This window comes from Mesoplodon densirostris, chromosome 11 (assembly GCF_025265405.1).
Source record: "Mesoplodon densirostris isolate mMesDen1 chromosome 11, mMesDen1 primary haplotype, whole genome shotgun sequence".
NCBI lineage: Eukaryota > Metazoa > Chordata > Mammalia > Artiodactyla > Ziphiidae > Mesoplodon > Mesoplodon densirostris.
The window spans coordinates 20,709,422-20,732,277 of NC_082671.1; the positions used below are offsets into that span (position 1 = coordinate 20,709,422).

At 37.6% G+C, this 22,856-nt stretch overlaps 1 protein-coding gene across 1 annotated transcript in view; it reads right to left on the reverse strand.

Moving 5' to 3' along the window:
• The window catches only part of SOX5 (SRY-box transcription factor 5), a 739,414-nt gene that overhangs the window by 89,222 nt on the left and 627,336 nt on the right, over window positions 1–22,856 (reverse strand). The window contains exon 9 of the mRNA XM_060112407.1: window positions 12,395–12,480. Coding sequence (XP_059968390.1) covers window positions 12,395–12,480 — 86 coding nt within the window. The remainder of the gene's footprint in view (window positions 1–12,394; window positions 12,481–22,856) is intronic.

Sequence of the window (22,856 nt, forward strand, 5' to 3'; positions counted from 1 at the left end):
GTCCACTTGTAAGGTGCAAAGACTCCTTCTGGGGATTTCTGAGGCTTGTGGTTACTTTCATAGTGCTTTGTTTCATTTCCCCCCTTCTTCCATGATATATAGGTAGAACAGCTATACTTATCTGTATTTTAAAAACAAGAAAACTCGAGAGCTGGCAAGATTAAATGACTTGAGACCAGACTCACATATCACTTCAGAAGCAGGTTGAGAGCAGGACCCTTATTTGTTAATCCCCTATTTGCTGAACAGTTTGGGAAGTTAGAGGGATCATGATATACCAACTGCTTTGCATGCCTTTATTACGCCCTAACCATCCAGCCCTGCTGTAAAACTCTCCCCATTATAACAAAACACTGTAACTTTCCAATAACATACAGCTTTCCCTTCAAAGGGAAAAGTTTGTTCCATTCACAAATAATTGTCAATGTCATAAAAGCAAAGATGCGCTAGTAACTCTTATGGAACGGAAAGAAATAGGGAGATACATTCTTTTCATTTTTAGGAAGAATTGAAACAACTTTTGTGTAGTCTTACATGTAGAACAAAGGTTTTTATATTGAAAGGATATTTTACTTTCATAAAGACTTTCGGCTTGCATTAAACATGGGGGAATGGCTCTCAAAGAGTGTATTCAACCCCAAATTAAATTGAGATGGATTTCTCAATTTGCCATACACCTCTTTACTATAGAATATAATTGCTATATCTTAGAAAAATACTTGCTAACTTGAAATATGGAAGAATTTATTAGGCTCATTTCTGACAGGGGAGGAATCCCTGAATACAGGATATAATGACAAGGATGATAGCAGCTAATGATGGCTGAATGCTTATGCTATACTAAGCATATTGTACATACTATCTCATTTAATCCTCACAACAGCTTTATCATGTAGGAACAAAATTATCACATTTGACAAGGGAAGAAACTGAGACTCAGAGGTATTCAGGAGAGCTCAAGCTCATAACTCATCATACAATAAGTTCCATTTAAATATTATTTATTTGTAAGATTTACTTTAAGACAATTAAAAACAATGTTTTAATGTTTTTTACAAATTGACAAACATGCTTTAAAGAAAGGAAAAAAAGCATAAGTCATCAGGTCATCTGATGGATTACTGTACTACTATACCAATAAACTACTAGATGGTTACAGTGCAAAGACTGAGCCTATGAAAACTATATATTTTATAGTTTCATACTGCATTTAATGCTAGCTTGGGTCTAAGGTGACACTAAAACATCCAAACTTAAAATTCCCCTGGAAAGAAACCAGATGCAAGATGAATCAAATCAAGATGAGAATAAAAATGAAGAACTTTTAAGGGCCTTTGCTTTTTTTTTTTTTATTGTTTAGTTAAGTGTCATGGCTTATCTTCTATACGTTAACCAAATGTTTCAACTGTACTATTTCTAACAATTTAAGATTCCTTGAAAAACTGAAGAACTAAATTCAGGGGAAAGCTAGTCATCTGTACGAGCTGTATAGACTAGAGCACAGTATAGTAGAGCACAGTACAGTCAAATTTCAGATGGAAACTTATCTTAAAGTGACTATTATAGATGGAGGGACAATATTTTCTGCAGTTCTGCCTCATTCCAAAAAGGAAGTAATTGTAATTTTAACTATCAAGATTACTTTTTTCATTTTACATTGAAGAAGTTCTAGAATGGCAAAAGCAAGAGAACATTGTTGCAATTTCCCTGTTGGAGGTATCAATTCTGCTGGCCCAATGCTCATTGTACCAAATCATTGGGGAGCATACTTTGAGTCTGTTCCTCCATTTCTTCCTGTCTCCTTCCTTTATCCAAGAAGCCGCTGGGTAAGAAAAGGGGGTATGGCATTAAGGGAAAGGTCAGGATTAAGAAAGATGGAGTGATTAAGGATTCCTTTCCCTCCTCCCCTTTCTTTTCATGCCATAAGTTTGGCAGGACAATACTGAGAAACTTCCACAGGAAACAGCAAATCTGAAATATGCTGGGCTGGCTTAAGCTTTTTATCTGAAGGAATCGAATAGGGCTCTATTTTCAAGTCTTGCAAAGTCACCTGCCAACCAAATGTAGCTCAAAATTGTAACATGGTTTTTCTCCTTGGTCTTTCTCTCAGAACATTTCATTCATCACTGCAAAATCTTATCTGCATGATTATATAATCAACTTTTGAATACTATCTTTCTTCTAAGAAGCAAATAAAATATCAACAAGACTTGTAAACAATCTCACTCTGAACCTTTTATGAACAAATAGATATGAAACAGCACACTTCTCTGTTGTTTTGTTTTCTGAATTCCTTGATCTTTCAATAGCTTTTCACAAAAGAATTAATTCACAGAGCACAATCAGTGAACTCAGCAAAATGAAAGCAATTCAGAAGGTTGCCATTGTTACTAATATGCAAATCCTATCTATTGTTTTATTCATCCTTAATTTAAGTCTAAATGCAAAAATAGCAATTTTTCTCCCCTCTTTTTACACAAAACAACTTAAAAGTAATATATATGAATACATGCATTTAAATATTTGTAAGGATACCATGGAAAAATAGGAAGAAGCTAGATTTAGCTTTCAGCTGCTAGGATTCCAGGCACACTTCTGTTAATATCTGATTTAGCCAGGTCACTACTTAAAGTCTAAATTGCCTCATCAATAAAATTCAAGAGTTGGAATAGAAGAATGATTTTTAAATTTTATCTTAGCAGCAGAATCTTTTATTCAAACAATCTCAGCCAGTAGAACTCAATCTATAAAACAAATAAAAGTGAATGGTACTGTTTGGTGGCGATTGGAGCCACTTGGACTCCTGTGAACAGTTTGAAACAACTGCTTTTAAAGGTCTCTGAGGTCCTTTTTATTTCAAATAGACTTGTTAGGAGAGGAGGTTGTATGACTTTCTTCAAATTCTATTCCACTTTCACACTCCATTCATTCTCTTAAATTTCAAGCTCCTTTATGATCCATCAAGGATTCTTAACTAATTCATCTTTGCATTCCTTATGATGCTTAGCTTAGTCACTTACAAAGAATAAGAATTTGCTGAGTAAATAAAATTTCTGGGATACTATGGGGTTTACAAAATAATTCGCTTCCACATTAAAGTTTGAAAACATAGGAACTATTTCCTTAAAGGAAGTAATTAAAAGTTTATAAATTTTCTCAAATTTCTATGAGAAACAGTTTAGCTCTACAATAAAGGAGTAGAATAAGAGGTAAGATGTCTTAGTGTATATTCTACTAATATATTTAGAAGAAGAGTATGTTTTGAAGGGTTATACCAGAAACTATTTCATATAAAATAATATTTTATATTATTTATTTTAAAATGTGTTATTACATTAAAAGCATCTATGTAAATAACTTATTTTAAACTTTATAAGCTCTTCATTTAGAATAGTTGCTGGCAGCTCATAGAGACAATTAATTTGCATTACATCCAAGGAAAAATAGGACTTGACAGGAGGCATTATTTTCATTTTATAGATATAAATATTGAGATAAAGAGTGAGAAATAGCAAAATTTAGAACACTATACTCCTAAGTAACTACTCGGGCTTTTCTTTTTTTTTTTTTTGGATAATTAAACTCATTGCCTCCTATAGATTCTTGTGATGGGCCTTAAAATTATACCACACAGGGGAAAAAAATTGTTTCCTTATGAATAAGACAATGTGCCTCAATTTTACTAACTTGCTTTAGATGCTGAACTGCAAAATAAATCCACATAAGAAAAGTCTGCCAAGTCCTCACTTGCAAGACTGCCTTTAAGCCATAAAAAATAGTTTTAATACCAGCTAATAACATTTATTAATCAACTAATAATACCAAGCATTTATTATTACCTAGGACATAGTATTTCATAAATTGTAATTAATACTTTTATTGCTCTAAGAACTTGATGTATATTATCTCATTTAATTCTCACAATAAGATATCATTTATATCCATAAATTACAGACAAGAAAACTATGGCATGGAGAGGTTAGGTAACTTGCCCCGAATCACAGAGCTAGTAAATAGCAGAACCACAATTTAAGGCACAGATGGCTGCAAGTACCATCCTTTTAACCATTACATTTTACTGGCTCTCGCTAAATAACAGTGCCTCTTAAAATATTAATCTAAAGATAATGTCTTAATTTAATAATAAAATTTCTTGCTTTAGTCTATGTTCTTTTCCTTCTAATTATCCCCTGCTGAGAGACTAAGTTTTCCTGTATATAATTAATTAACTATGAAGACTTCAGCCCTAGGTTTATCAGTTATATGTAATATAATTTACATATTCCAGCTGCATGCTTTGAGACGTAGCCATACAAATAATGGATAATATTCGTGGATAATATTCAACAGTTTTCTGGTACCACAACCAGAGTTTGTTTCTCTTAAGGAGCATCTGTCTTCATTTGGGTTCTTTAGGCTCAAGATTCTTATTGGTTCTATTAAGGTGATAACTTTTACTTACGTAGAATTTTACTCCTAAGATTGAATTTGTCTTCGTAAGACATTCCTTGAATAAATTAAAGGATACTAGTAATATAAACTAAACCGACAATTAGGTTGAATGACAAATTTCTAATATAAATACAATCTGTGAATCTGAAGAATATTAGTTTCTCTCCCTTCTTATATATAACCAAGACTAGAGAACTGAGTAGTTCTGTTTTTCTTGATAAAAATGAAAAACCTGTATACTTTAAAAATTACAATAAACTGGTATTGTTCCTAGGATTGCATCTACTGTTGGCCTTGAGCCTAGCAATCCTTTTATGTACAGCAATTAGCCTAGAAACATTTTAGAGTAACCTAACCATGTTTTGATTAAGAGAACACAGAATGCCATTGAGGAATGGGCATGAACTTGTGACCAGGAAACCTGGCACTGATAAATAGTTTATATTACTTTAGTGCAGGCAATGGGAGAACTTCAAATACAATTTTAAACTTTACCATTTGATTGGTAATTACGATAAAAATGGGTAGTGTGGAAAAGCACACGTGTACTGATGTTTCTGTTAGCATGTAATGAGACAACATGAAGCCGCTGGAAACAAGGAAATACAGAAATAGCATGAAAAAGACACTGCTGGTACCGTCTCCATTGCCCAAATGTCAAACAGCTCCCAGGAACCCTAGGGGTGGTAATAACTATGGAAGAAGTTCCTACTAGGTTTTTCCTTAAAGGAGATTCTTGAACACTTCTGGGTTCTGACTCTAGCCCATATGGGCCTGGAAAAGTCAGAGAAAATGTTGGCCGCACTTTTTCAGGCCTATTTGCATATGTTCTTTAGTATGCAGAATGTCTCTGTATATAATTTAATTGTTGTTGGGGTTTTTTTTTGCCTCTATTAATACATATGCAAATGACTCACACTTGCAGCTGTGCTGTCTTAATCATATGTGTGCTTCTGTCTGTCTGCCCTGCAGGCTCAGGGTCGAAGAGAGAGGAAAAGAGGGAATTCATTCTTTTAACCTGCAAGAAAACTCACTCATGCAGACAGAAGTCTGAGAGCAAACAACACACCAGGGTTGCAGCTGAAACGTTGAGCAGTTGATCATTTTTCACCCTGTATGGAAATGACTGTGACCTAAGAGTTAAACTGAATAGTAGAGTGTCTAGGTAGGTAAAGATGAATACTTTACAGGTATTCATCCTTGTAAGTAACTCCTTCAATAAGAAGGTAAAAAGCCTCATATCTAGACCTCTCCACATGGTTATTTCTTCGTTATTGATTTTCTAGGGGTTTCTCTTGGTCAGACGCATAAAGCCATGCTCACCTACAAGGCTCTGGGAAATATGAAACATTTATCTGTGTCCTGTCATAATTATTGACCTCCTTCAGAGAAAGGCAGGAGGCTGATAAACTTCATTTTTCATCTACATCTACCTTGATGTTACTCTCCATCAGATAGAAACTGAAGCCCTTTCCACTATGACTTCCACGTACCTTTGATAGCTAGGAAAAATGATTGATTTTAGTTGATATTTTGTATGAGTCATTCTCTCCTGTGATCACATGTCACCTATCATATTCTCTATCCCAGAGGATTCATGTTATTGATATTACTGGTTGTTGGAACTGTAGCCCTATGTGATTTCATTTATGACAATTTGCAATTTTTAGTCTTTATTCCAAAAATGTTATTATGCATTTTAAAAATAATCCTACTAAAATCAGTAAAAGGTGAATTAATTCAATAAAAATTCTTGAATGAAAGCTACTTGCTTAGTTGAGTAAAATATGACCATCCAAAAAGAATTTCAATCTTTTTTTCCCCTGCTTATCACTATTAATCATTGGTTGGAGTCGACATTTTTGGCTTCCTATAGGTAGAACAGGTGGCAACCATCTTTTGGCCAACACAAATACAGTATTTATAAAGTGAGAAATAAGTGGATAAATATTTCCTTTTAATTTCCAATCTTAGAAGCCTTGTTAAAAAACAGAAATAGGATACACTGCAAATCTTACTATTAAAAAGTTCACGATGCCCATTAAGTAAAATGCAAATTAATGACAATGAATATGAGAAATAAATGTTAGATGGACTGCTGCCATCATTTGGTTTCATTAATTAGAAACAGACAATTTGCTTAGCTGATTTTATCTAGTCACAAATATCCAAAAGATTCAAAGTGTAAGTTATTTTGCTTAAATAATTAGACTCACTTCTTCATATTGCAATGAAGCTAGATTAGTTGTCTGTATAAGTTAATCTCCCTCCTTTAAAAAGAGACAATATTAGGAGAACATATATCAAAAGGCATCCTTGGCTCTTGGAAGAAAAATAAGTAGTCTGAAGAGGAAGGGGAAAGAAAAAAGAGAAGAGGAGGAAAAAAGAGAAGGGGGTAAACAGTATATGAGATTGCTAATTGGCTAGTTACTAGTATTTTGATAATATACCTTTCCATTATTTAGAAATAATTTCCTTTAGTGTTGTATTGGCAAGGTGAGTCATACTGAGTCAAAAGCACCTCTATCAATTCATAGTCTCATCTATGCCTGTACATCCGTTAACAAACAACACAGGAATAAACTAATGTTGAAATGTTTGGTCTTTTTTTTTTTTTTTTGCAAATTATAACTTTAAAGGAATTACACAAACTGTAATAAATGCTAAAACACACTCTTTATGCAGCAGCCCAAGGTTACAAATAAGATAAAGGGAAGAAGGAACAGAAGAGATAGAGCTACAGATTTCTCATATACTAAGAATCTTTTAATAAGGGTTAAAAATATAATGTTCCCTGGTATTTAAATTAATATCATTTTTTCCAGAAATTAATCATACACTGCTTTGTTATTTTATTAAAAATGATTATGACCATTAGCTCATGATAGTTTCTTCATTTTATTCCTATGTACTGAGCACCAGCTACTTGCTAGGCATTCCCCCCCCACCCCAGCACGTGGGATACATTATGATACATTATTGGACAACAACAACAACAAAATGACACTCCCTGCTCTGGTGGAGTTTAGAGAATATTTGAAACAGGCAGACAATAAATAAGGAACATAATATGTAAGTTACACAGTATGTTTGAAGATGACTAGTGCTATAGAAAAAAAGCAGAATAAGGGAAATAAGAAGTGTGGTACCTCTGGGAGGGTTATTTTATGATTTCAAGTGGTTAGTTAGACTAAGTCTAGGAGAGATGACATTAGAGCAAATTCTTGAATGAGGTGAATTAGCCTTCCAGGCAGAGGAACAGGTCATGCCAAACTCTAAGGTGGGAGCATACTTCAGCAAGTCAAGGGACAGAAAAGAGTCTAGTGTAGTCGCAGCACACTGAACGAGGTAGTGTGGAGCAGACCTATCATAAACATAATTTTAAAATACTGCAGTGCCAAACATGGTACCAGGCACGTAGTGTTTTCATAAGGATGAAAATTAATTTATATAAGAAATTAATCATTAATATTCAGCTTAATTCCACTACTTCAAAGAAGAGTAGCTAGTTAACAAACAAAACTAGATAATTTATTTTAAGCGTAATCTTTCTTTTTTTTTTTTTTTTTTGCGGTACACGGATCTCTCACTGTTGTGGCCTCTCCCGTTGCGGAGCACAGGCTCCAGACACGCAGGCTCAGCGGCCATGGCTCACGGGCCCAGCCGCTCCGCGGCATGTGGGATCTTCCCGGACCGGGGCACGAACCCGTGTCCCCTGCATCGGCAGGTGGACTCTCAACCACTGCGCCACCAGGGAAGCCCCTTAAGTGTAATCTTAAGATTCATTTTTCACCCTTTCATTTAATGGGTATTTACTGAGTTCATTAAATATTTCAAGCATTGGTTAAGTGCAAACGATGGCGAGTCAGTAATTTCATAGATTTTGCCATCTGGTAGAAGCCAGAAAGTAGGATTTAAAACATATTCTATAAGTGCTATGAGAGGGGAAATACAGTGTGCTCCCAGCATATATAAGACCTACATTAATCAAGACTTGGGGACAATGAAGACTTCCCTGAAAAAGTGAGGTTTTGACTTGCAACCTCAGGGATAAGTAGGAGTCTGCTTGGTAAAAAAAAAAGGTGGGTAATAGGGTTCCTGAAAGAGAAAACATCACGTGTAAAGATCCGGAGGGGAGAGTGAACTTGAAAACACCAAGGTGTAATTTAAGGTATTTAAGTAGGAGAAGGACATGGTCAGATTTTCTAAAATCTTAAAGATCATTCTGACAAACATATAGTAGAGAGTACACTGAAGGGGCAAGATGAAGAAAGAAAGGGCAGTTCAGGGCTACTGTGGTAAATTATGGAAGCAATGAGGGTAGCCTGACCCACTGAGTGACAGTATCGGGCAAAGGAACAGATGGATTTTTGATGTATTTAGTAGGTAGAATGAATAGATAGATAATGAATGAATAGGTCCAGAAGAAGAGGGAAGAAGAGAAGTTGAACATAGTGCTCATGGTTTCTGGGGTTAAGCCATTTGCTAAGACCAGAAGATGAACAGGTCTGGGGACAAGGAAGAGAACTGGTGAGGCCCATCTTGTAGTCAGTTTATCGTGCATGTAACGTCTGTATTTCCTCTTGGTAGCCAACAAATAGTTGGCTATGTGGATCTGAAGCTCAAGAAAGACTTAAAAGCTCAGAGGAGACAAGGACAGATATTTTGTTATAAAAGAAAGAAATAAAATGGTGCCTGGGCACAACATGTTAATTTGTATGTTTTATATACATAATCCAGATTAAGCCATTTTCTCTATATAAATAAAAAATAAATATTTGACAATGCTTAGACTATTTTAACTGCTCCTAAAAGTATACAGAGTAAGGTGATTTTTTTAATGTACTTTTTTTGCATAGTAAGTATTTTATTATTTTATCCAGGAACATGAAGTGATAAAGTAATAAATAGTGGTTTAATTTAAAACATGTCATTTTGGTTTTCTTTTAAGACAATTGTAATCATTATTTCTTCTTTAATAAAAGCCCTGGTTATTGGTTTTACTTAATATTATCCAAGTGTGAACAATTGCATGTAAATGATTATTTCAAAAGAAAACACAAATGGTAGGTAAACAAAGTCAACCATGAGTAGAAATATATTTATAGGGTCCTTTCTTGGATCTAGATGTTCAAAAAGAGAAGACTGAATTAACATGAATCTGTGTAAAGAGGTATGAAATAGACAATGCAGAGTGTGAAGTAGATAGCCGTCATGAATCCTGCTCTCTCCTTCAGTATTGCATATAGAGGATTTGTATTAGTACCAATTAATCAGCATTATTGTTATAATTGTATTAGCAGGTTACTAAGTTAGCAAATGTCCTAAGAAGGGCAATGTCTCCAAAGTTTAAAATAAAATCTCCTGTACTTGGAAAAGCAAGTATAATTGCTTTAAAACCATGGATTTTGGACTCTGTGATCCAGATTTCTTCTTTGTCAAATGGAGTTATTAATACATAACAAAAAGTGTTGTAATAAGAATTAAATGAGAAATCTTTGTGTGAAAGCCTTACCAGAGAACCTAGCATAAGAACCTAGGACTGCATCTCAGTAATTGAAAGAGAATCTTAGTAACTAAAAGGGACTCAAAAGTGAAGTCTACTCCAGGTATTATTAAGGGATGGAAAATGGAGATTTAGCAGTATAATTCAAAGCAGAGTATGGAGAAAATTAAAACTGGCTCATACATTATACTCCACTGAGATGAAACTTCTCAGAAGTAGGTTCACAAGATTGGGGTGAATGCTGGGTTAGCGTTAAGATAAGACTTCTGACTAGGCATTGTAGTTAGCTTTTCTCTGACCTGTCTGGGAAGGTTTGTGGAGAAGAAAAGAATTTGGATGCTATTTTAATGCAAGGGGAGGGAGAGTATTACAGGTCTACTTTGCAGCTGGGGGAAAGGTGAAGTCAAGATTAGGGATCTGTGAATACAGTGTTAGGAATAGGAGTAGGAAAGTAGGTTGGTGTAGGCACCCTAGCAAAGGTGAGAGTAAGTCCACTAAAAGAAAAGCCAGATTCTCTGCCATGACATGCATTTGGAATATGTGTTTGGGTTTGAGTATTGTTTTCTACTCATGACCAAAAAGTCCGTGTGTGTGTGTGTGTGTGTGTGTGTGTGTGTGTGTGTGTGTGGTTATGTGTTTGTGTTTTAATAGTAGCCAATGGCTTATCATGAAAGAGTTAAGATTATTAGTTTTCTTGTTGTACCGCAGCGTTGATTTACTGAGACCCTAACAAAACTCATTTATATTAATGGGTACAATGCCACTTACACAAAATATCTTTATCCCATTTATAGATCAAATTATACTTGAGGCAAAAGCAAATATGTTTGGTGTCTTTTTTCTTGTTTTCTGATCAACAAATTGTTTTGTATCTTTAAATTTTAACAGAATCTGATATCACATTATAAGGGCAGAAATAAAACTTAATTTGTGTCAAACAGTCTAATACTATCTTTATAGAAAAATAAGTTTGGACTGCTGCCTAACAAAGCTACCTTCTACTAGAATTCTACAATGAAACATAGGAGATGCCTCCAACTTGCCCTCGCTCCCTCTCACCACTAATCCAATGGTGAAAGGAAATGAGAATGTCTAATTTGTTTTGAGAACTGACAGCTTAGATCTCTAAACCTCCTATTTTCCACATTCAAATCTATTGCTGGATATTCTTCCCTCTTCCTTTAATCCCACTACTCTTTTTGGTTTTACTTATTATAGCCACTTCTCTGTATTGTAGTTATTTCTCAGATTTCAAAAGCTAACAAATGTTGTTACTTTTATTGTCCCCATGGCTCCAACAGGTTATTTCCAAGGTTATTTCCAGCTCAAAGAAACAGACACTAACACTGTAGCTTTCGGAGAAAAGGCAGAATAGGAATGAGTGTGATTAACCTCTGTAGAACACAGTATGTCTCAGTTCCTCCTGTGAGACTCAACTGGTGTCTCAGAACCCCACCAGGTCTGACAACTCTCTGTGCTGACCAGATGTAACTGTCTCTTGATGCTACAATTTAAACTATATTTTCCTTATAGGCTAGGGTCATCTGTCATGACAATGCACTTTCATGAATACAACTTAATTTTATCAAGCATGAGTGCTTTATACTTGGCTTTAACAGCATACTGCATCTTTCAGGCAAAGGAAAATATAAAACTTCTCACAAGGGGAGATTAATCCTATTATTGGATGATTTGTTATTCCCATTACCTGTGTAACTATAAAGTCCATAACAACAGAAACTAGGGTAGTAGGATGCTGATTCAAAGATTTAAACAGTTAATGAAAGATAACTTTAATATAATCTAATTGATATTCGTTCCAACTCCAGAGACAAAATTTCTAAAATCACTTGGACATCTGGTAAAGTTAGCACTGACATTCACGGATATATGGGAATATGTCTTCTGCCGAGCTAAAAAAGGTCTTAATTAGGATGTCTGGATAAAGTTGTGCTCATTTAGGCACCTGCTTATTTGGTCTACTTATCCTTGCTTATCCAACTGAGCTGGCGTTAGCAGGAGAATAAAGAGTGCTTCAAAAACACTGGGCATCTTGAACAATTTTAAATGTAATTTTTGTAAGCTATCTTGATCCATAAGTATCTGAATATCTTTTGTAGTTTTTTTGTTCTTTTTATCTTGGTGAGGACCATTCTGTGATGAAATTATGGCATACAGTAATCAAAGCAAAACTACAGCTCATTTTGTTAAATCATACCAGGCAATAAAAAAATTACAATAAACTGTCTTTAGTACAGAAAACAGGGCTAAAAATTAAAAGAACCAACTTTGGGTTAAGAATCAGTAGACATAAATTCAAAAACAAAAAAATGTGAGACAAATATCACTAGTCAGTTTTATTTTGCGTTAACACGATAATAGTTGTTTTCGATATTTACTTAACCTTTGTCTCTGGTGTATTGTTTCCCGACTTACCTGCAGTTGGAGTGGGCCTAAGCCTGGTGTTGCTGCAGCAGCAGCTGCCATGGTAGTTGGGATCAGCTGTACAGGGTAAGGGTCACCTACGTAAGAGAATAATAGAGGCGTCAGCACCTTTTATCTACTCTCCACCTGCAAATTAAACTCATGCATTCACTCTTTCCAAAAGCCTTCTTTTGTGTGCCTTGCTGAGGCCTAATGAAAAGCTCTATTGTGCAGCTTTTTACTAACACTCTTTTCACAATTCTGGCTGAGAGAGGAATGTGAATAAAAGGCACAAGCAATTAAGGCGGAAACCTCATCCTTTTTTCATGATGTATTTAGGAAAATGGGAGGAAAGAGTGCGCATTGATCAGAGGGCTGCACTTTATAACACACACACACACACACACACACACACAGGCACACCTGATAATCTTGATATGAGCATACCAACTCCTCAGCAAATATATAATGTTATTATAAAAGGAACTTAACTAAACTTAATTCTATTTTAACAAAGTAAACTCTAAAGATTTAGGCCAAGTAGCTTATCTTTTTAATGCTATGTTACAGTCTTGATTCAAATAACCTGTGGACAAATTCATCATAAAGAAAACATTTAATGCATTTTTAAAAGTTATATAAAATATTGGTATCTCTATTATTCCAGAGACAAATGTTTAAAAATATATACTATAAGGAAAGCAGAAAATAGATGGTTTTTCCCCAAGGGATTTCTCTTTGTGGGAATATCTAAAAAACTAAAATTTTAGTAATTTAAAATTAAACTTTTAATATAGATGATCTATAAAAATATAGAGAGACACACAAACATATATTCACATATAGAAGATTATAATGTACGTTTTTGATGTGAATAAAGAATTTTTTCCTCTTAGTAAAGACGTACCTCAGACTTTTTGCACAGAGCCCAGTGATATGCTAACAGATATGAACACTGTTAGTTGTTTGAAATATAACCATAGCAAAACTGTAAAATAACTATTGATATAAGAACAATTTTCTAATATACGAAGCTTTGTGTAGAATTATAATTTGTGAAAAGCTTGTTGAATGTCAAATGTATGGAAATATAACTGAAAACAATAGTTAATATATTCATTCAAAAATATTTACAGAGGGATCCCCTGCGCTCGAGAGGCCCGCGCTGCCATGGCCACCTGTGGAAGCAGCGAGTTGCGACCAAAGCTCCCTGGCCACAAAGGGCCCTGGGCCTCCGGGTCCTAGCGTCACACCAACTCTGCTGTTTCTCAATAAGCAAAACGTGGTCCCAGCACTATTGTTGAAAATACTACTCTTTTCCACACTGAATAGTCTTGGCACCCTTGTCAAAAATCAATTGATCAGAGGACCTTCAAGATGGCGGAGGAGTAAGACGTGGAGATCACCTTCCTCGCCACAAATACATCAAAAATATATCTAAACGTGGAACAAGTCCTACAGAACACCTACTGAACGCTGGCATACGACCTCAGACGTCCCAAAAGGCAAGAAACTCCCCACGTACCTGGGTAGGGCAAAAGAAAAAAGAATAAACAGGGACGGGACCTGCACCAGTGGGAGGGAGCCGTGAAGGAGGAAAGGTTTCCACACACTAGAAGCCACTTCGTGGGCGGAGACTGCAGGTGGCGGAGGGGGAAGCTTTGGAGTAGCGGAGGAGAGCACAGCAACAGGGGTGCGGAGGGCAAAGCGGAGAGATTCCCACACAGAGGATCGGTGCCGACCGGCACTCACCAGCCCGAGAGGCTTGTCTGCTCACCCGCCGGGGTGGGCGCGGCTGGGAGCTGAGGCTTGGGCTTCGGTCGGAGCGCAGGGAGACGACTGGGGTTGGCGGCATGAACACAGCCTGAAGGGACTAGTGCGCCACAGCTAGCCGGGAGGGAGCCCGGGAAAAAGTCTGGACCTGCTGAAGAGGCAAGAGACTTTTTCTTCCCTCTTTGTTTCCTGGTGCGCGAGGAGAGGGGATCAAAAGTGCTGCTTAAAGGAGCTCCAGAGACGGGCGCGAGCCGAGGCTAACAGCACGGACCCCAGAGACGGGCCTGGGACGCTGGGGCTGCTGCTGCTGCCACCAAGAAGCCTGTATGCAAGCACAGGTCACTATCCACACCTCCCCTTCCAGGAGACTGTGCAGCTGACCACTGCCAGGGCCCGGTGATCCAGGGACAACTTCCCCAGGAGAACACACAGCATGCCTCAGGCTGGTGCAACATCACACAGGCCTCTGCTGCCTGAAAGCTTGCCCCGCATTCCATACCCCTCCCCACCTCCAGTGCCAAATCCAAAGCTGAACTCCAGAAGCTGTGCCAACAAAGAAGAGAAAGGGAAATTTCTCCGTGCAGTCTCAGAAGCAGCGGATTAAATCTCCAAAATCAACTTGATGCACCCTACATCTGTGGAATACCTGAATAGACAATGAATCAACCCAGAATTGAGGTGGTGGATTTTGGGAACAACTGTAGGCTTGGCGTTTGCTGTAAGTGACTGACTAGTTTCTGATATTTATGTTTATCTTAGTATAGTTATTAATGCTTGTTATCATTGGTGGATTTGCTTATTGGTTTGGTTGCTCTCTTTTTTCTTAATTACTTTTAAAATGTTTTTATTTTAATAATACATTTTTTATTTTAATAACTTTTATTTTACTTATTTATTTCCTTTTTTTCTGCCTTTTCTTCTGAGCCGTGTGGCTGACAGGGCCTTGGTGCTCTGGCCGGGTGTCAGGCCTCAGCCTCTGAGGTGGGAGAGTCAGATTCAGGACACTGGACCACCAGAGACCTCCCAGCCCCACGTAATACCAAACGGCGAGAGCTCTCCCAGAGATCGCTGTCTCAACACTAAGACCCAGCTCCACTCAACAACCAGCAAGCTCCCGTGCTAGAGCCCACGCAAAACAACTAGCAAGACAGGAACACAACCCCACCCATTAGCAGAGAGGCTGCCTAAAATCATAATAAGTTCATAGACACCCCCAAACACACCACTGTACGTGGTCCTGCCCACCAAAAAGACAAGCTCCAGCCTCATCCACCAGAACACAGGTACCAGTCCCCTCCACCAGGAAGCCTACACAACCCACTGAAACAACCTTCGCCACTGGGGGCAGATATCAAAAACAACGGGAACTATGAACCTGCAACCTGCGAAAAGGAGACCCCAAACACAGTAAATTAAGCAAAATGGGAAGACAGAGAAACACACAGCAGACGAAGGAGCATGGTAAAAGAAATCAGTTAACAGCTGATCTTTCAGCAGAAACTCTGCAAGCCAGAAGGGAGTGGCAGGACATATTTAAAATGATGAAAGGGAAAAACCTACAACCAAGATTACACTAACCAGCAAGGATCTCATTCAGATTTGATGGAGAAATTAAAACCTTACAGACAAGCAAAAGCTAAGAGAATTCAGTACCACCAAACCAGCTTTACAACAAATGCTGAAGGAACTTCTCTAGGCAGGAAACACAAGAGAAGGAAAATACCTACAATAACAAACCCAAAACAATTAAGAAAATGGTAATAGGAACATACATATTGATAACTACCTTAAATGTAAATGGATTAAATGCTACAACCAAAAGACAAAGACTCATAGACTGGCTGAATGGATACAAAAAAAAAAAAGACCTGTATATATGCTGTCTACAAGAGATCCACTTCAGACCTAGGGACATATACAAACTGAAATTGAGGGGATGCTAAAAGATGTTCCATGCAAATGGAAACCAAAAGAAAGCTGGAGTAGGAATTATCATATCAGACAGAATAGACTTTAAAATAAAGACTATTACAAGACACAAAGAAGGACACTACATAATGATCAAAGGACCAATCCAAGAAGAAGATATAACAATTGTAAATATTTATGCACCCGGGCTTCCCTGGTGGCGCAGTGGTTGAGAGTCCGCCTGCCGATGCAATGGACACAGGTTCTTGCCCTGGTCCAGAAAGATCCCATATGCTGTGGAGCGGCTGGGCCCGTGAGCCATGGCCACTGAGCCTGTGCGTCCAGAACCTGTGCTCCACAACGGGAGAGGCCACAATAGTGAGAGGCCCACGTACCACAAAAAAAAAAAAAAAAAAAATGTATGCACCCAACATAGGAACACCTCAATCCATAAGGCAAATGCTAACAGCCATAAAAGAAGAAATAAACATAACACAATAATAGTAGGGGACTTTAACACCCCATGTTCACCAGTGGACAGATCATCCAAAATGAAAATAAATAAGGAAGCACAAGCTTTAAATGACACACTAAACAGGATGGACTTAATTGATACTTATAGGACATTCCATCAAAAAAAAAACAAACAGAATACACTTTCTTCTCAAGTGCTCATGGAACACTCTCCAGGATAGATCATATCTTGGGTCACAAATCAAGCCCTGGTAAATTTAAGAAAATTGAAATTGTATCAAGTATCTTTTCCCACCACAATGCTATAAGACTAGATACCAATTACAGGAAAAAAAAACTGTAAAAAATACAAACACATGGAGGCTAAACAATACACTACTAAACAACCAAGAGATCACTGAATAAATCAAAGAGGAAATGAAAAATACCTAGAAACAAATGATAATGAAAACACGATGACCCAAAACCTACAGAATGCAGCAAAAGGAGTTCTAGAGGGAAGTTTATGGCAATACAATACTACCTCAAGAAACAAGAAACATCTCAAATAAACAACCTAACCTTATATCTAAAGCAATTACAGAAAGAGAACAAAAGAACCCCAAAGTTAGCAGAAGGAAAGAAATCATAAAGATCAGATCAGAAATAAATGAAAAAGAAATGAAGGAAACGATAGCAAAGATCAATAAAACTAAAAGCTGGTTCTTTGAGAAGATAAACAAAATGGATAAACCACTAGCCCGACTCATCAAGAAAAAAAGGGAGAAGACTCAAATCAATAGAATTAGAAATGAAAAAGGAGAAGTAACAACTGACACTGAAGAAATACAAAGGATAATGAGAAATTACTACAAGCAACTATATGCCAATAAAATGGACAACCTGGAAGAAATGAACAAATTCTTAGAAAAGCACAACCTTCCAAGACAGAACCAGGAAGAAATAGAAAATATGAATAGACCAATTACAAGCAATGAAATTGAAACTGTGATTAAAAATCTTCCAACAAACAAAAGCCCAGGACCACATGGCTTCACCAATGAATTCTATCAAACACTTAGAGAGGAGCTAACACCTATCCTTCTCAAACTCTTCCAAAATATAGCAGAGGGAGGAACACTCCAAAACTCATTCTATGAGGCCACCATCACCCTGATACCAAAACCAAAGATTTCACAAAAAAAGAAAACTACAGGCCAATATCACTGATGAACATAGATGCAAAAATCCTCAACAAAATACTAGCAAACAGAATCCAACAGCACATTAAAGGGATCATACACCATGATCAAGTGGGGTTTATTCCAGGAATGCAAGGATTCTTCAATATACGCAAATCAATCAATGTGATACACCATATTAACAAACTGAAGGAAAAAAACCATATGATCATCTCAATAGATGCAGAAAAAGCTTTTGACAAAATTCAACACCCATTTATGATAAAAACCCTCCAGAAAGTAGGCATAGAGGGAACTTACATCAACATAATAAAGCCCATATATGACAAACCCACAGCCAACATTGTTCTCAATGGTGAAAAACTGAAACCATTTCCACTAAGATCAGGAACAAGACAAGGTTGCCCACTCTCACCACTACTATTCAACGTGGTTTTGGAAGTTTTAGCCACAGCAATCAGAGAAGAAAAAGAAATAAAAGGAATCCAAATCAGAAAAGAAGAAGTAAAACTGTCACTGTTTGCAGATGACATGATAATATACATAGAGAATCCTAAAGATGCTACCAGAAAACTACTAGAGCTAATCAATGAATCTGGTAAAATAGCAGCATACAAAAATAATGCACAAAAATCTCTTGTATTCCTATACACTAATGATGAAAAATCTGAAAGAGAAATTAAGGAAACACTCCCATTTACCACAGCAAGAAAAAGAATAAAATACCTAGGAATAAACTTACCTACGGACACAAAAGAACTGTATGCAGAAAACTATAAGACACTGATGAAAGAAATTAAAGATGATACAAACAGATGGAGAGATATACCATGTCCTTGGATTGGAAGAATCAATATTGTGAAAATGACTCTACTACCCAAAGCAATCTACAATTCAATGCAATCCCCATCAAACTAGCAATGGCATTTTTCACAGAACTAGAACAAAAAGTTTCACAATTTGTTTGGAAACACAAAAGACCCTGAATAGCCAAAGCAGTCTTAAGAAAGAAAAGTGGAGCTGGAGGAATCCAGCTCCCTGACTTCAGACTATACTACAAAGCAACAGTAATCAAGACAGTATGGTAATGGCACAAAAACAGAAATACAGATGAATGGAACAGGATAGAATGCCCGTAGATAAACCCACACACATATGGTTATCTTATCTTTGATAAAGGAGGCAAGAATATACAATGGAGAAAACTCAGCGTCTTCAGTAAGTGGTGCTGGGAAAACTGGACAGCTACATTTAAAAGAATGAACACTCCTTAACACCATACACAAAAATAAACTCAAAATGGATTAAAGACCTAAATGTATTGCCCGACACTATAAAACCCTTAGAGGAAAACATAGGCAGAACACTCTATGATATAAATCACAGTAAGATCCTTTTTGAGCCACCTCCTAGAGAAATGGAAATAAAGACAAATGTAAACAAATGGTAGCTAATGAAACTTAAAATCTTTTGCATAGCAAAGGAAACCATAAACAAGACAAAAAGCCAACCCTCAGAATGGGAGAAAACATTGGCCAACGAAGCTACTGACAAAGGATTAATCTCCAAAATATACAAGCTGCTCACACAGTTCAATACCAAAAAAACAAACAACCCAATCCAAAAATGGGCTAATACCTAAACAGACATTTCTCCAAAGATATACATACTGCCATCCAACACATGAATGGATGCTCAACATCACTAATCATTAGAGAAATGCAAATCACAACCACAATGAGATATCATCTCACACCAGTCAGAATGGCCATGATCAAAAATCTACAAACAGGGCTTCCCTGGTGGCACAGTGGTTGAGAGTCCACCTGCCGATGTGGAGAACGCGGGTTTGTGCCCCGGTCTGGGAGGATCCCGCATGCCGCGGAGCGGCTGGGCCCATGAGCCATGGCCACTGGGCCTGCGCGTCCGGAGCCTGTGCTCCGCAGCAGGAGAGGCCACGACAGTGAGAGGCCCACGTACCACAAAAAAAAAAAATCTACAAACAATAAATGCTGGAGAGGGTGTGGAAAACAGGGGACACTCTTGCACTTTTGGTGGGAATGTCAGTTTATACAGCCACTATGGGGAACAGTATGGAGGTTCCTTAAAAAACTAAAAATAGAACTACCACACAAACCAGTAATCCCACTACTGGGCATATACCCTGAGAAAACCAAAATTCAAAAAGGGTCATGTACCACAGTGTTCACTGCAGCACTATTTACAATAGCTAGGACATAGAAGCAACCTAAGTGTCCATCCACAGATGAATGGATAAAGAAGATGTGGCACATATATAAATGGAACATTACTCAGCCACAAAAAGAAATGTAATTGAGTTATTTGCAGTGACGTGGATGGACCTAGAGTCTGTCATACGGAGTGAAGTAAGTCAGAAAGAAAAACAAATACCGTATCCTAACACATATATATGGAATCTAAAAGAAAAAAGTGGTTCTGAAGAACTTAGGGGAAGGACAGGAGTAAAGACGCAGATGTAGAGAAGGGACTTGAGGACCTGGGGAGGGGGAAGGGTAAGCTGGGATGAAGTGAGAGAGTGGCATGGACATATATTCACTACCAAATGTAAAACAGATAGCTAGTGGGAAGCAGCCGCCTAGCACAGGGAGATCAGCTGGGTGCTTTGTGACCAACTAGAGGGGTGGGATAGGGAGAGTAGGAGGGAGACGCAAGAGGGAGGGGATATGGGGATATATGTAGATGTATAGCTGATTCACTTTTTTATACAACAGAAACTAACACAACATTGTAAAGCAATTATACTCCAATAAAGATGTTAAAAAGAAAAAATCAATTGACCAGAAAAAAATATATATTTACTGAGTAACTGCTTTGTGTTAAACACTACTGTTGACACTAGAAATAGACTTTTTTTAAAAATAAATAAATTTATTTATTTATTCACTTATTTTTGGCTGCGCTGGGTCTTTGCTGCTGCGTGCGGTCTTTCTCTAGTTGTGGTGAGTGGGGGCTACTCTCCGTTGTGGGGCCCAGGCTTCTCATTGCAGTGGCTTCTCTTGTTGTAGAGCCTGCGCTCTAGGAGCACAGGCTTCAGTAGTTGTGGCACGCGGGCTCAGTAGTTGTGGCTCGTGGACTCTAGAGCACAGGCTCGGTAGTCATGGCACACGAGCTTAGTTGCTCCGTGGCATGTGGGATCTTCCCGGACCAGGGCTCGAACCAGTGTCCCCTGCATTGGCAGGTGGATTCTTAATCACTTGCCACCAGGGAAGCCCCCAGAAATAGAGCTTTAAAGAAGACTCATGTCAAGAGGTGTATTTACTGGAAATTTAATGAAGCTTAAGCTTTTGGGTTCTGGAAAGGGCCCCTAGCAGTGTGTTCACAGGGTCATATGTTTTTATATTTGTCAGCTCACTTAATTTTTTACTTTGTTGTGATTCTTTTCATAAATATTCTCTTTTGTACTTAATGTATATGAAGATCATATATATATATATATATATATAATTTTTGTATTTTTATTCTTAAATAGAGTCCCCAAAATTGTATGTTTCAGGCTTCAGAATACCTGAATCTACTTCTGTTGATCTGGCTTTACAGCTTAAAGAAAATTCAATGATTAGTATAAAATACAATGGCTGTTAAGATAGAGAAGTATACAGTGCTATGGACTATATTGTGGGTACCCCAAACCTAGTTTAAAAGGTCAAAGACAGCTTCTAGGATGAAGTCATGATTAAGCTGAATCTTGAATTAGATGAAAGCTAGCCAGGCAAAGAAGGGAAGCACTCCAGGAAGGAAAATAATTTTCATTAAGACTCAGAGTCAAATGGGAGTGTTACATCATAGCTCAGTCCCTGAATTGCTCAAGTGCAGAGTGCAGGTAGGGAAGTAGAGATAAATGGGGCTGGAGAGGGAATCAGGCCAGATTGTGTATGGCTTTATGTACAATGTAAAGAATCTAAACTTGATCCTACAGGATAAATGAAACCATGAACATGGAAAACAGATGGATGGAGTAAAACCACTTGGGCTAGAGGTTGGAAGCTGTAATCAATAATAAAATGAGGCAGAACTTTGTATAATAACGTAATGATGGTCCAGACTAGAGTGGTGATGTTGGAATAAAGAATGGAGAAAGTCATATGGTATTTAAGAGGTAAAACTGACAAGACTTAACGATGGTTTACATAAGAGAAGACTCAGGATGATTCCCAGGTTTTTCACTGGAACAGCTGTTTGCGGAGTGGAACTATTTGTTGGATTTGCAAACATGGATGAGAAGCAAGACTGTCAGGTTGGGCGTAGCGAGGGGGAGATGGAGGGGAAGGAACAGAGTTCTGTTTTGGACATTTTAAGTCTGAAATTACTATCAGTATCCAAGTAGAGGTGTTCACTGAGGCACTTGATAAACATGTTAGGATTTTAGGGGAGAAATCCACATAGGAGACAGAAATTTGAGAGTGGTCAGCATAGATCTGGAATTTTAGCTGTAACCATGTAGGAGTTAACTATAGATAAAAAAGAGGTCCCAGGATTGGATTATAGGATATATTAACTCTTATAGTTAGGGAGATAGGTAACTAGCAGAAAAACTGAGGAGAAATGTATATCAATTTGGTGTTCCAGAGGCCAAGAAAGATTTTCAGAAAGAATGATCAATTTTTTCAAATGCTGGATTTAGTGACACAGAACTCATCGGTGACTTCCACAAGGGCAATTTCAGCAGAATGAGTGGGTGAGAGAGCCTAGCTGGAGTGAGTGAGATCAATAGACAATGAAGAAAAGAAAGGAACTGGGTGCAGTAAGTATAGATCCTTGCTTTTCAGAGTGAAGTTCTCAGGAGCGGCACCGACATCACCTAGGAGTTTGATAGAAAGGCAACATTTCAGACTCCACCGCAAATCTAATGTGGCAGGCACACGTGAGAGTCAGTGGAACCCACACTGACTCCCACTTCCTGGTATTTATGTCCTTATGCAATTCCCTCCCCTTGTGGACTGGACCCAGTAACTACCTTCTAATGAACAGAATAAGGCAAAAGCGATGTGATGTTACTTTTGAGATAGGTTATAAAAAGACTCTGGCTCTGTCTTGCTTGCTCCCCTGCAACCCTTCCCCAGCAAGCAGTTACACTGTGAGCTGCCCTATGGAGAGGT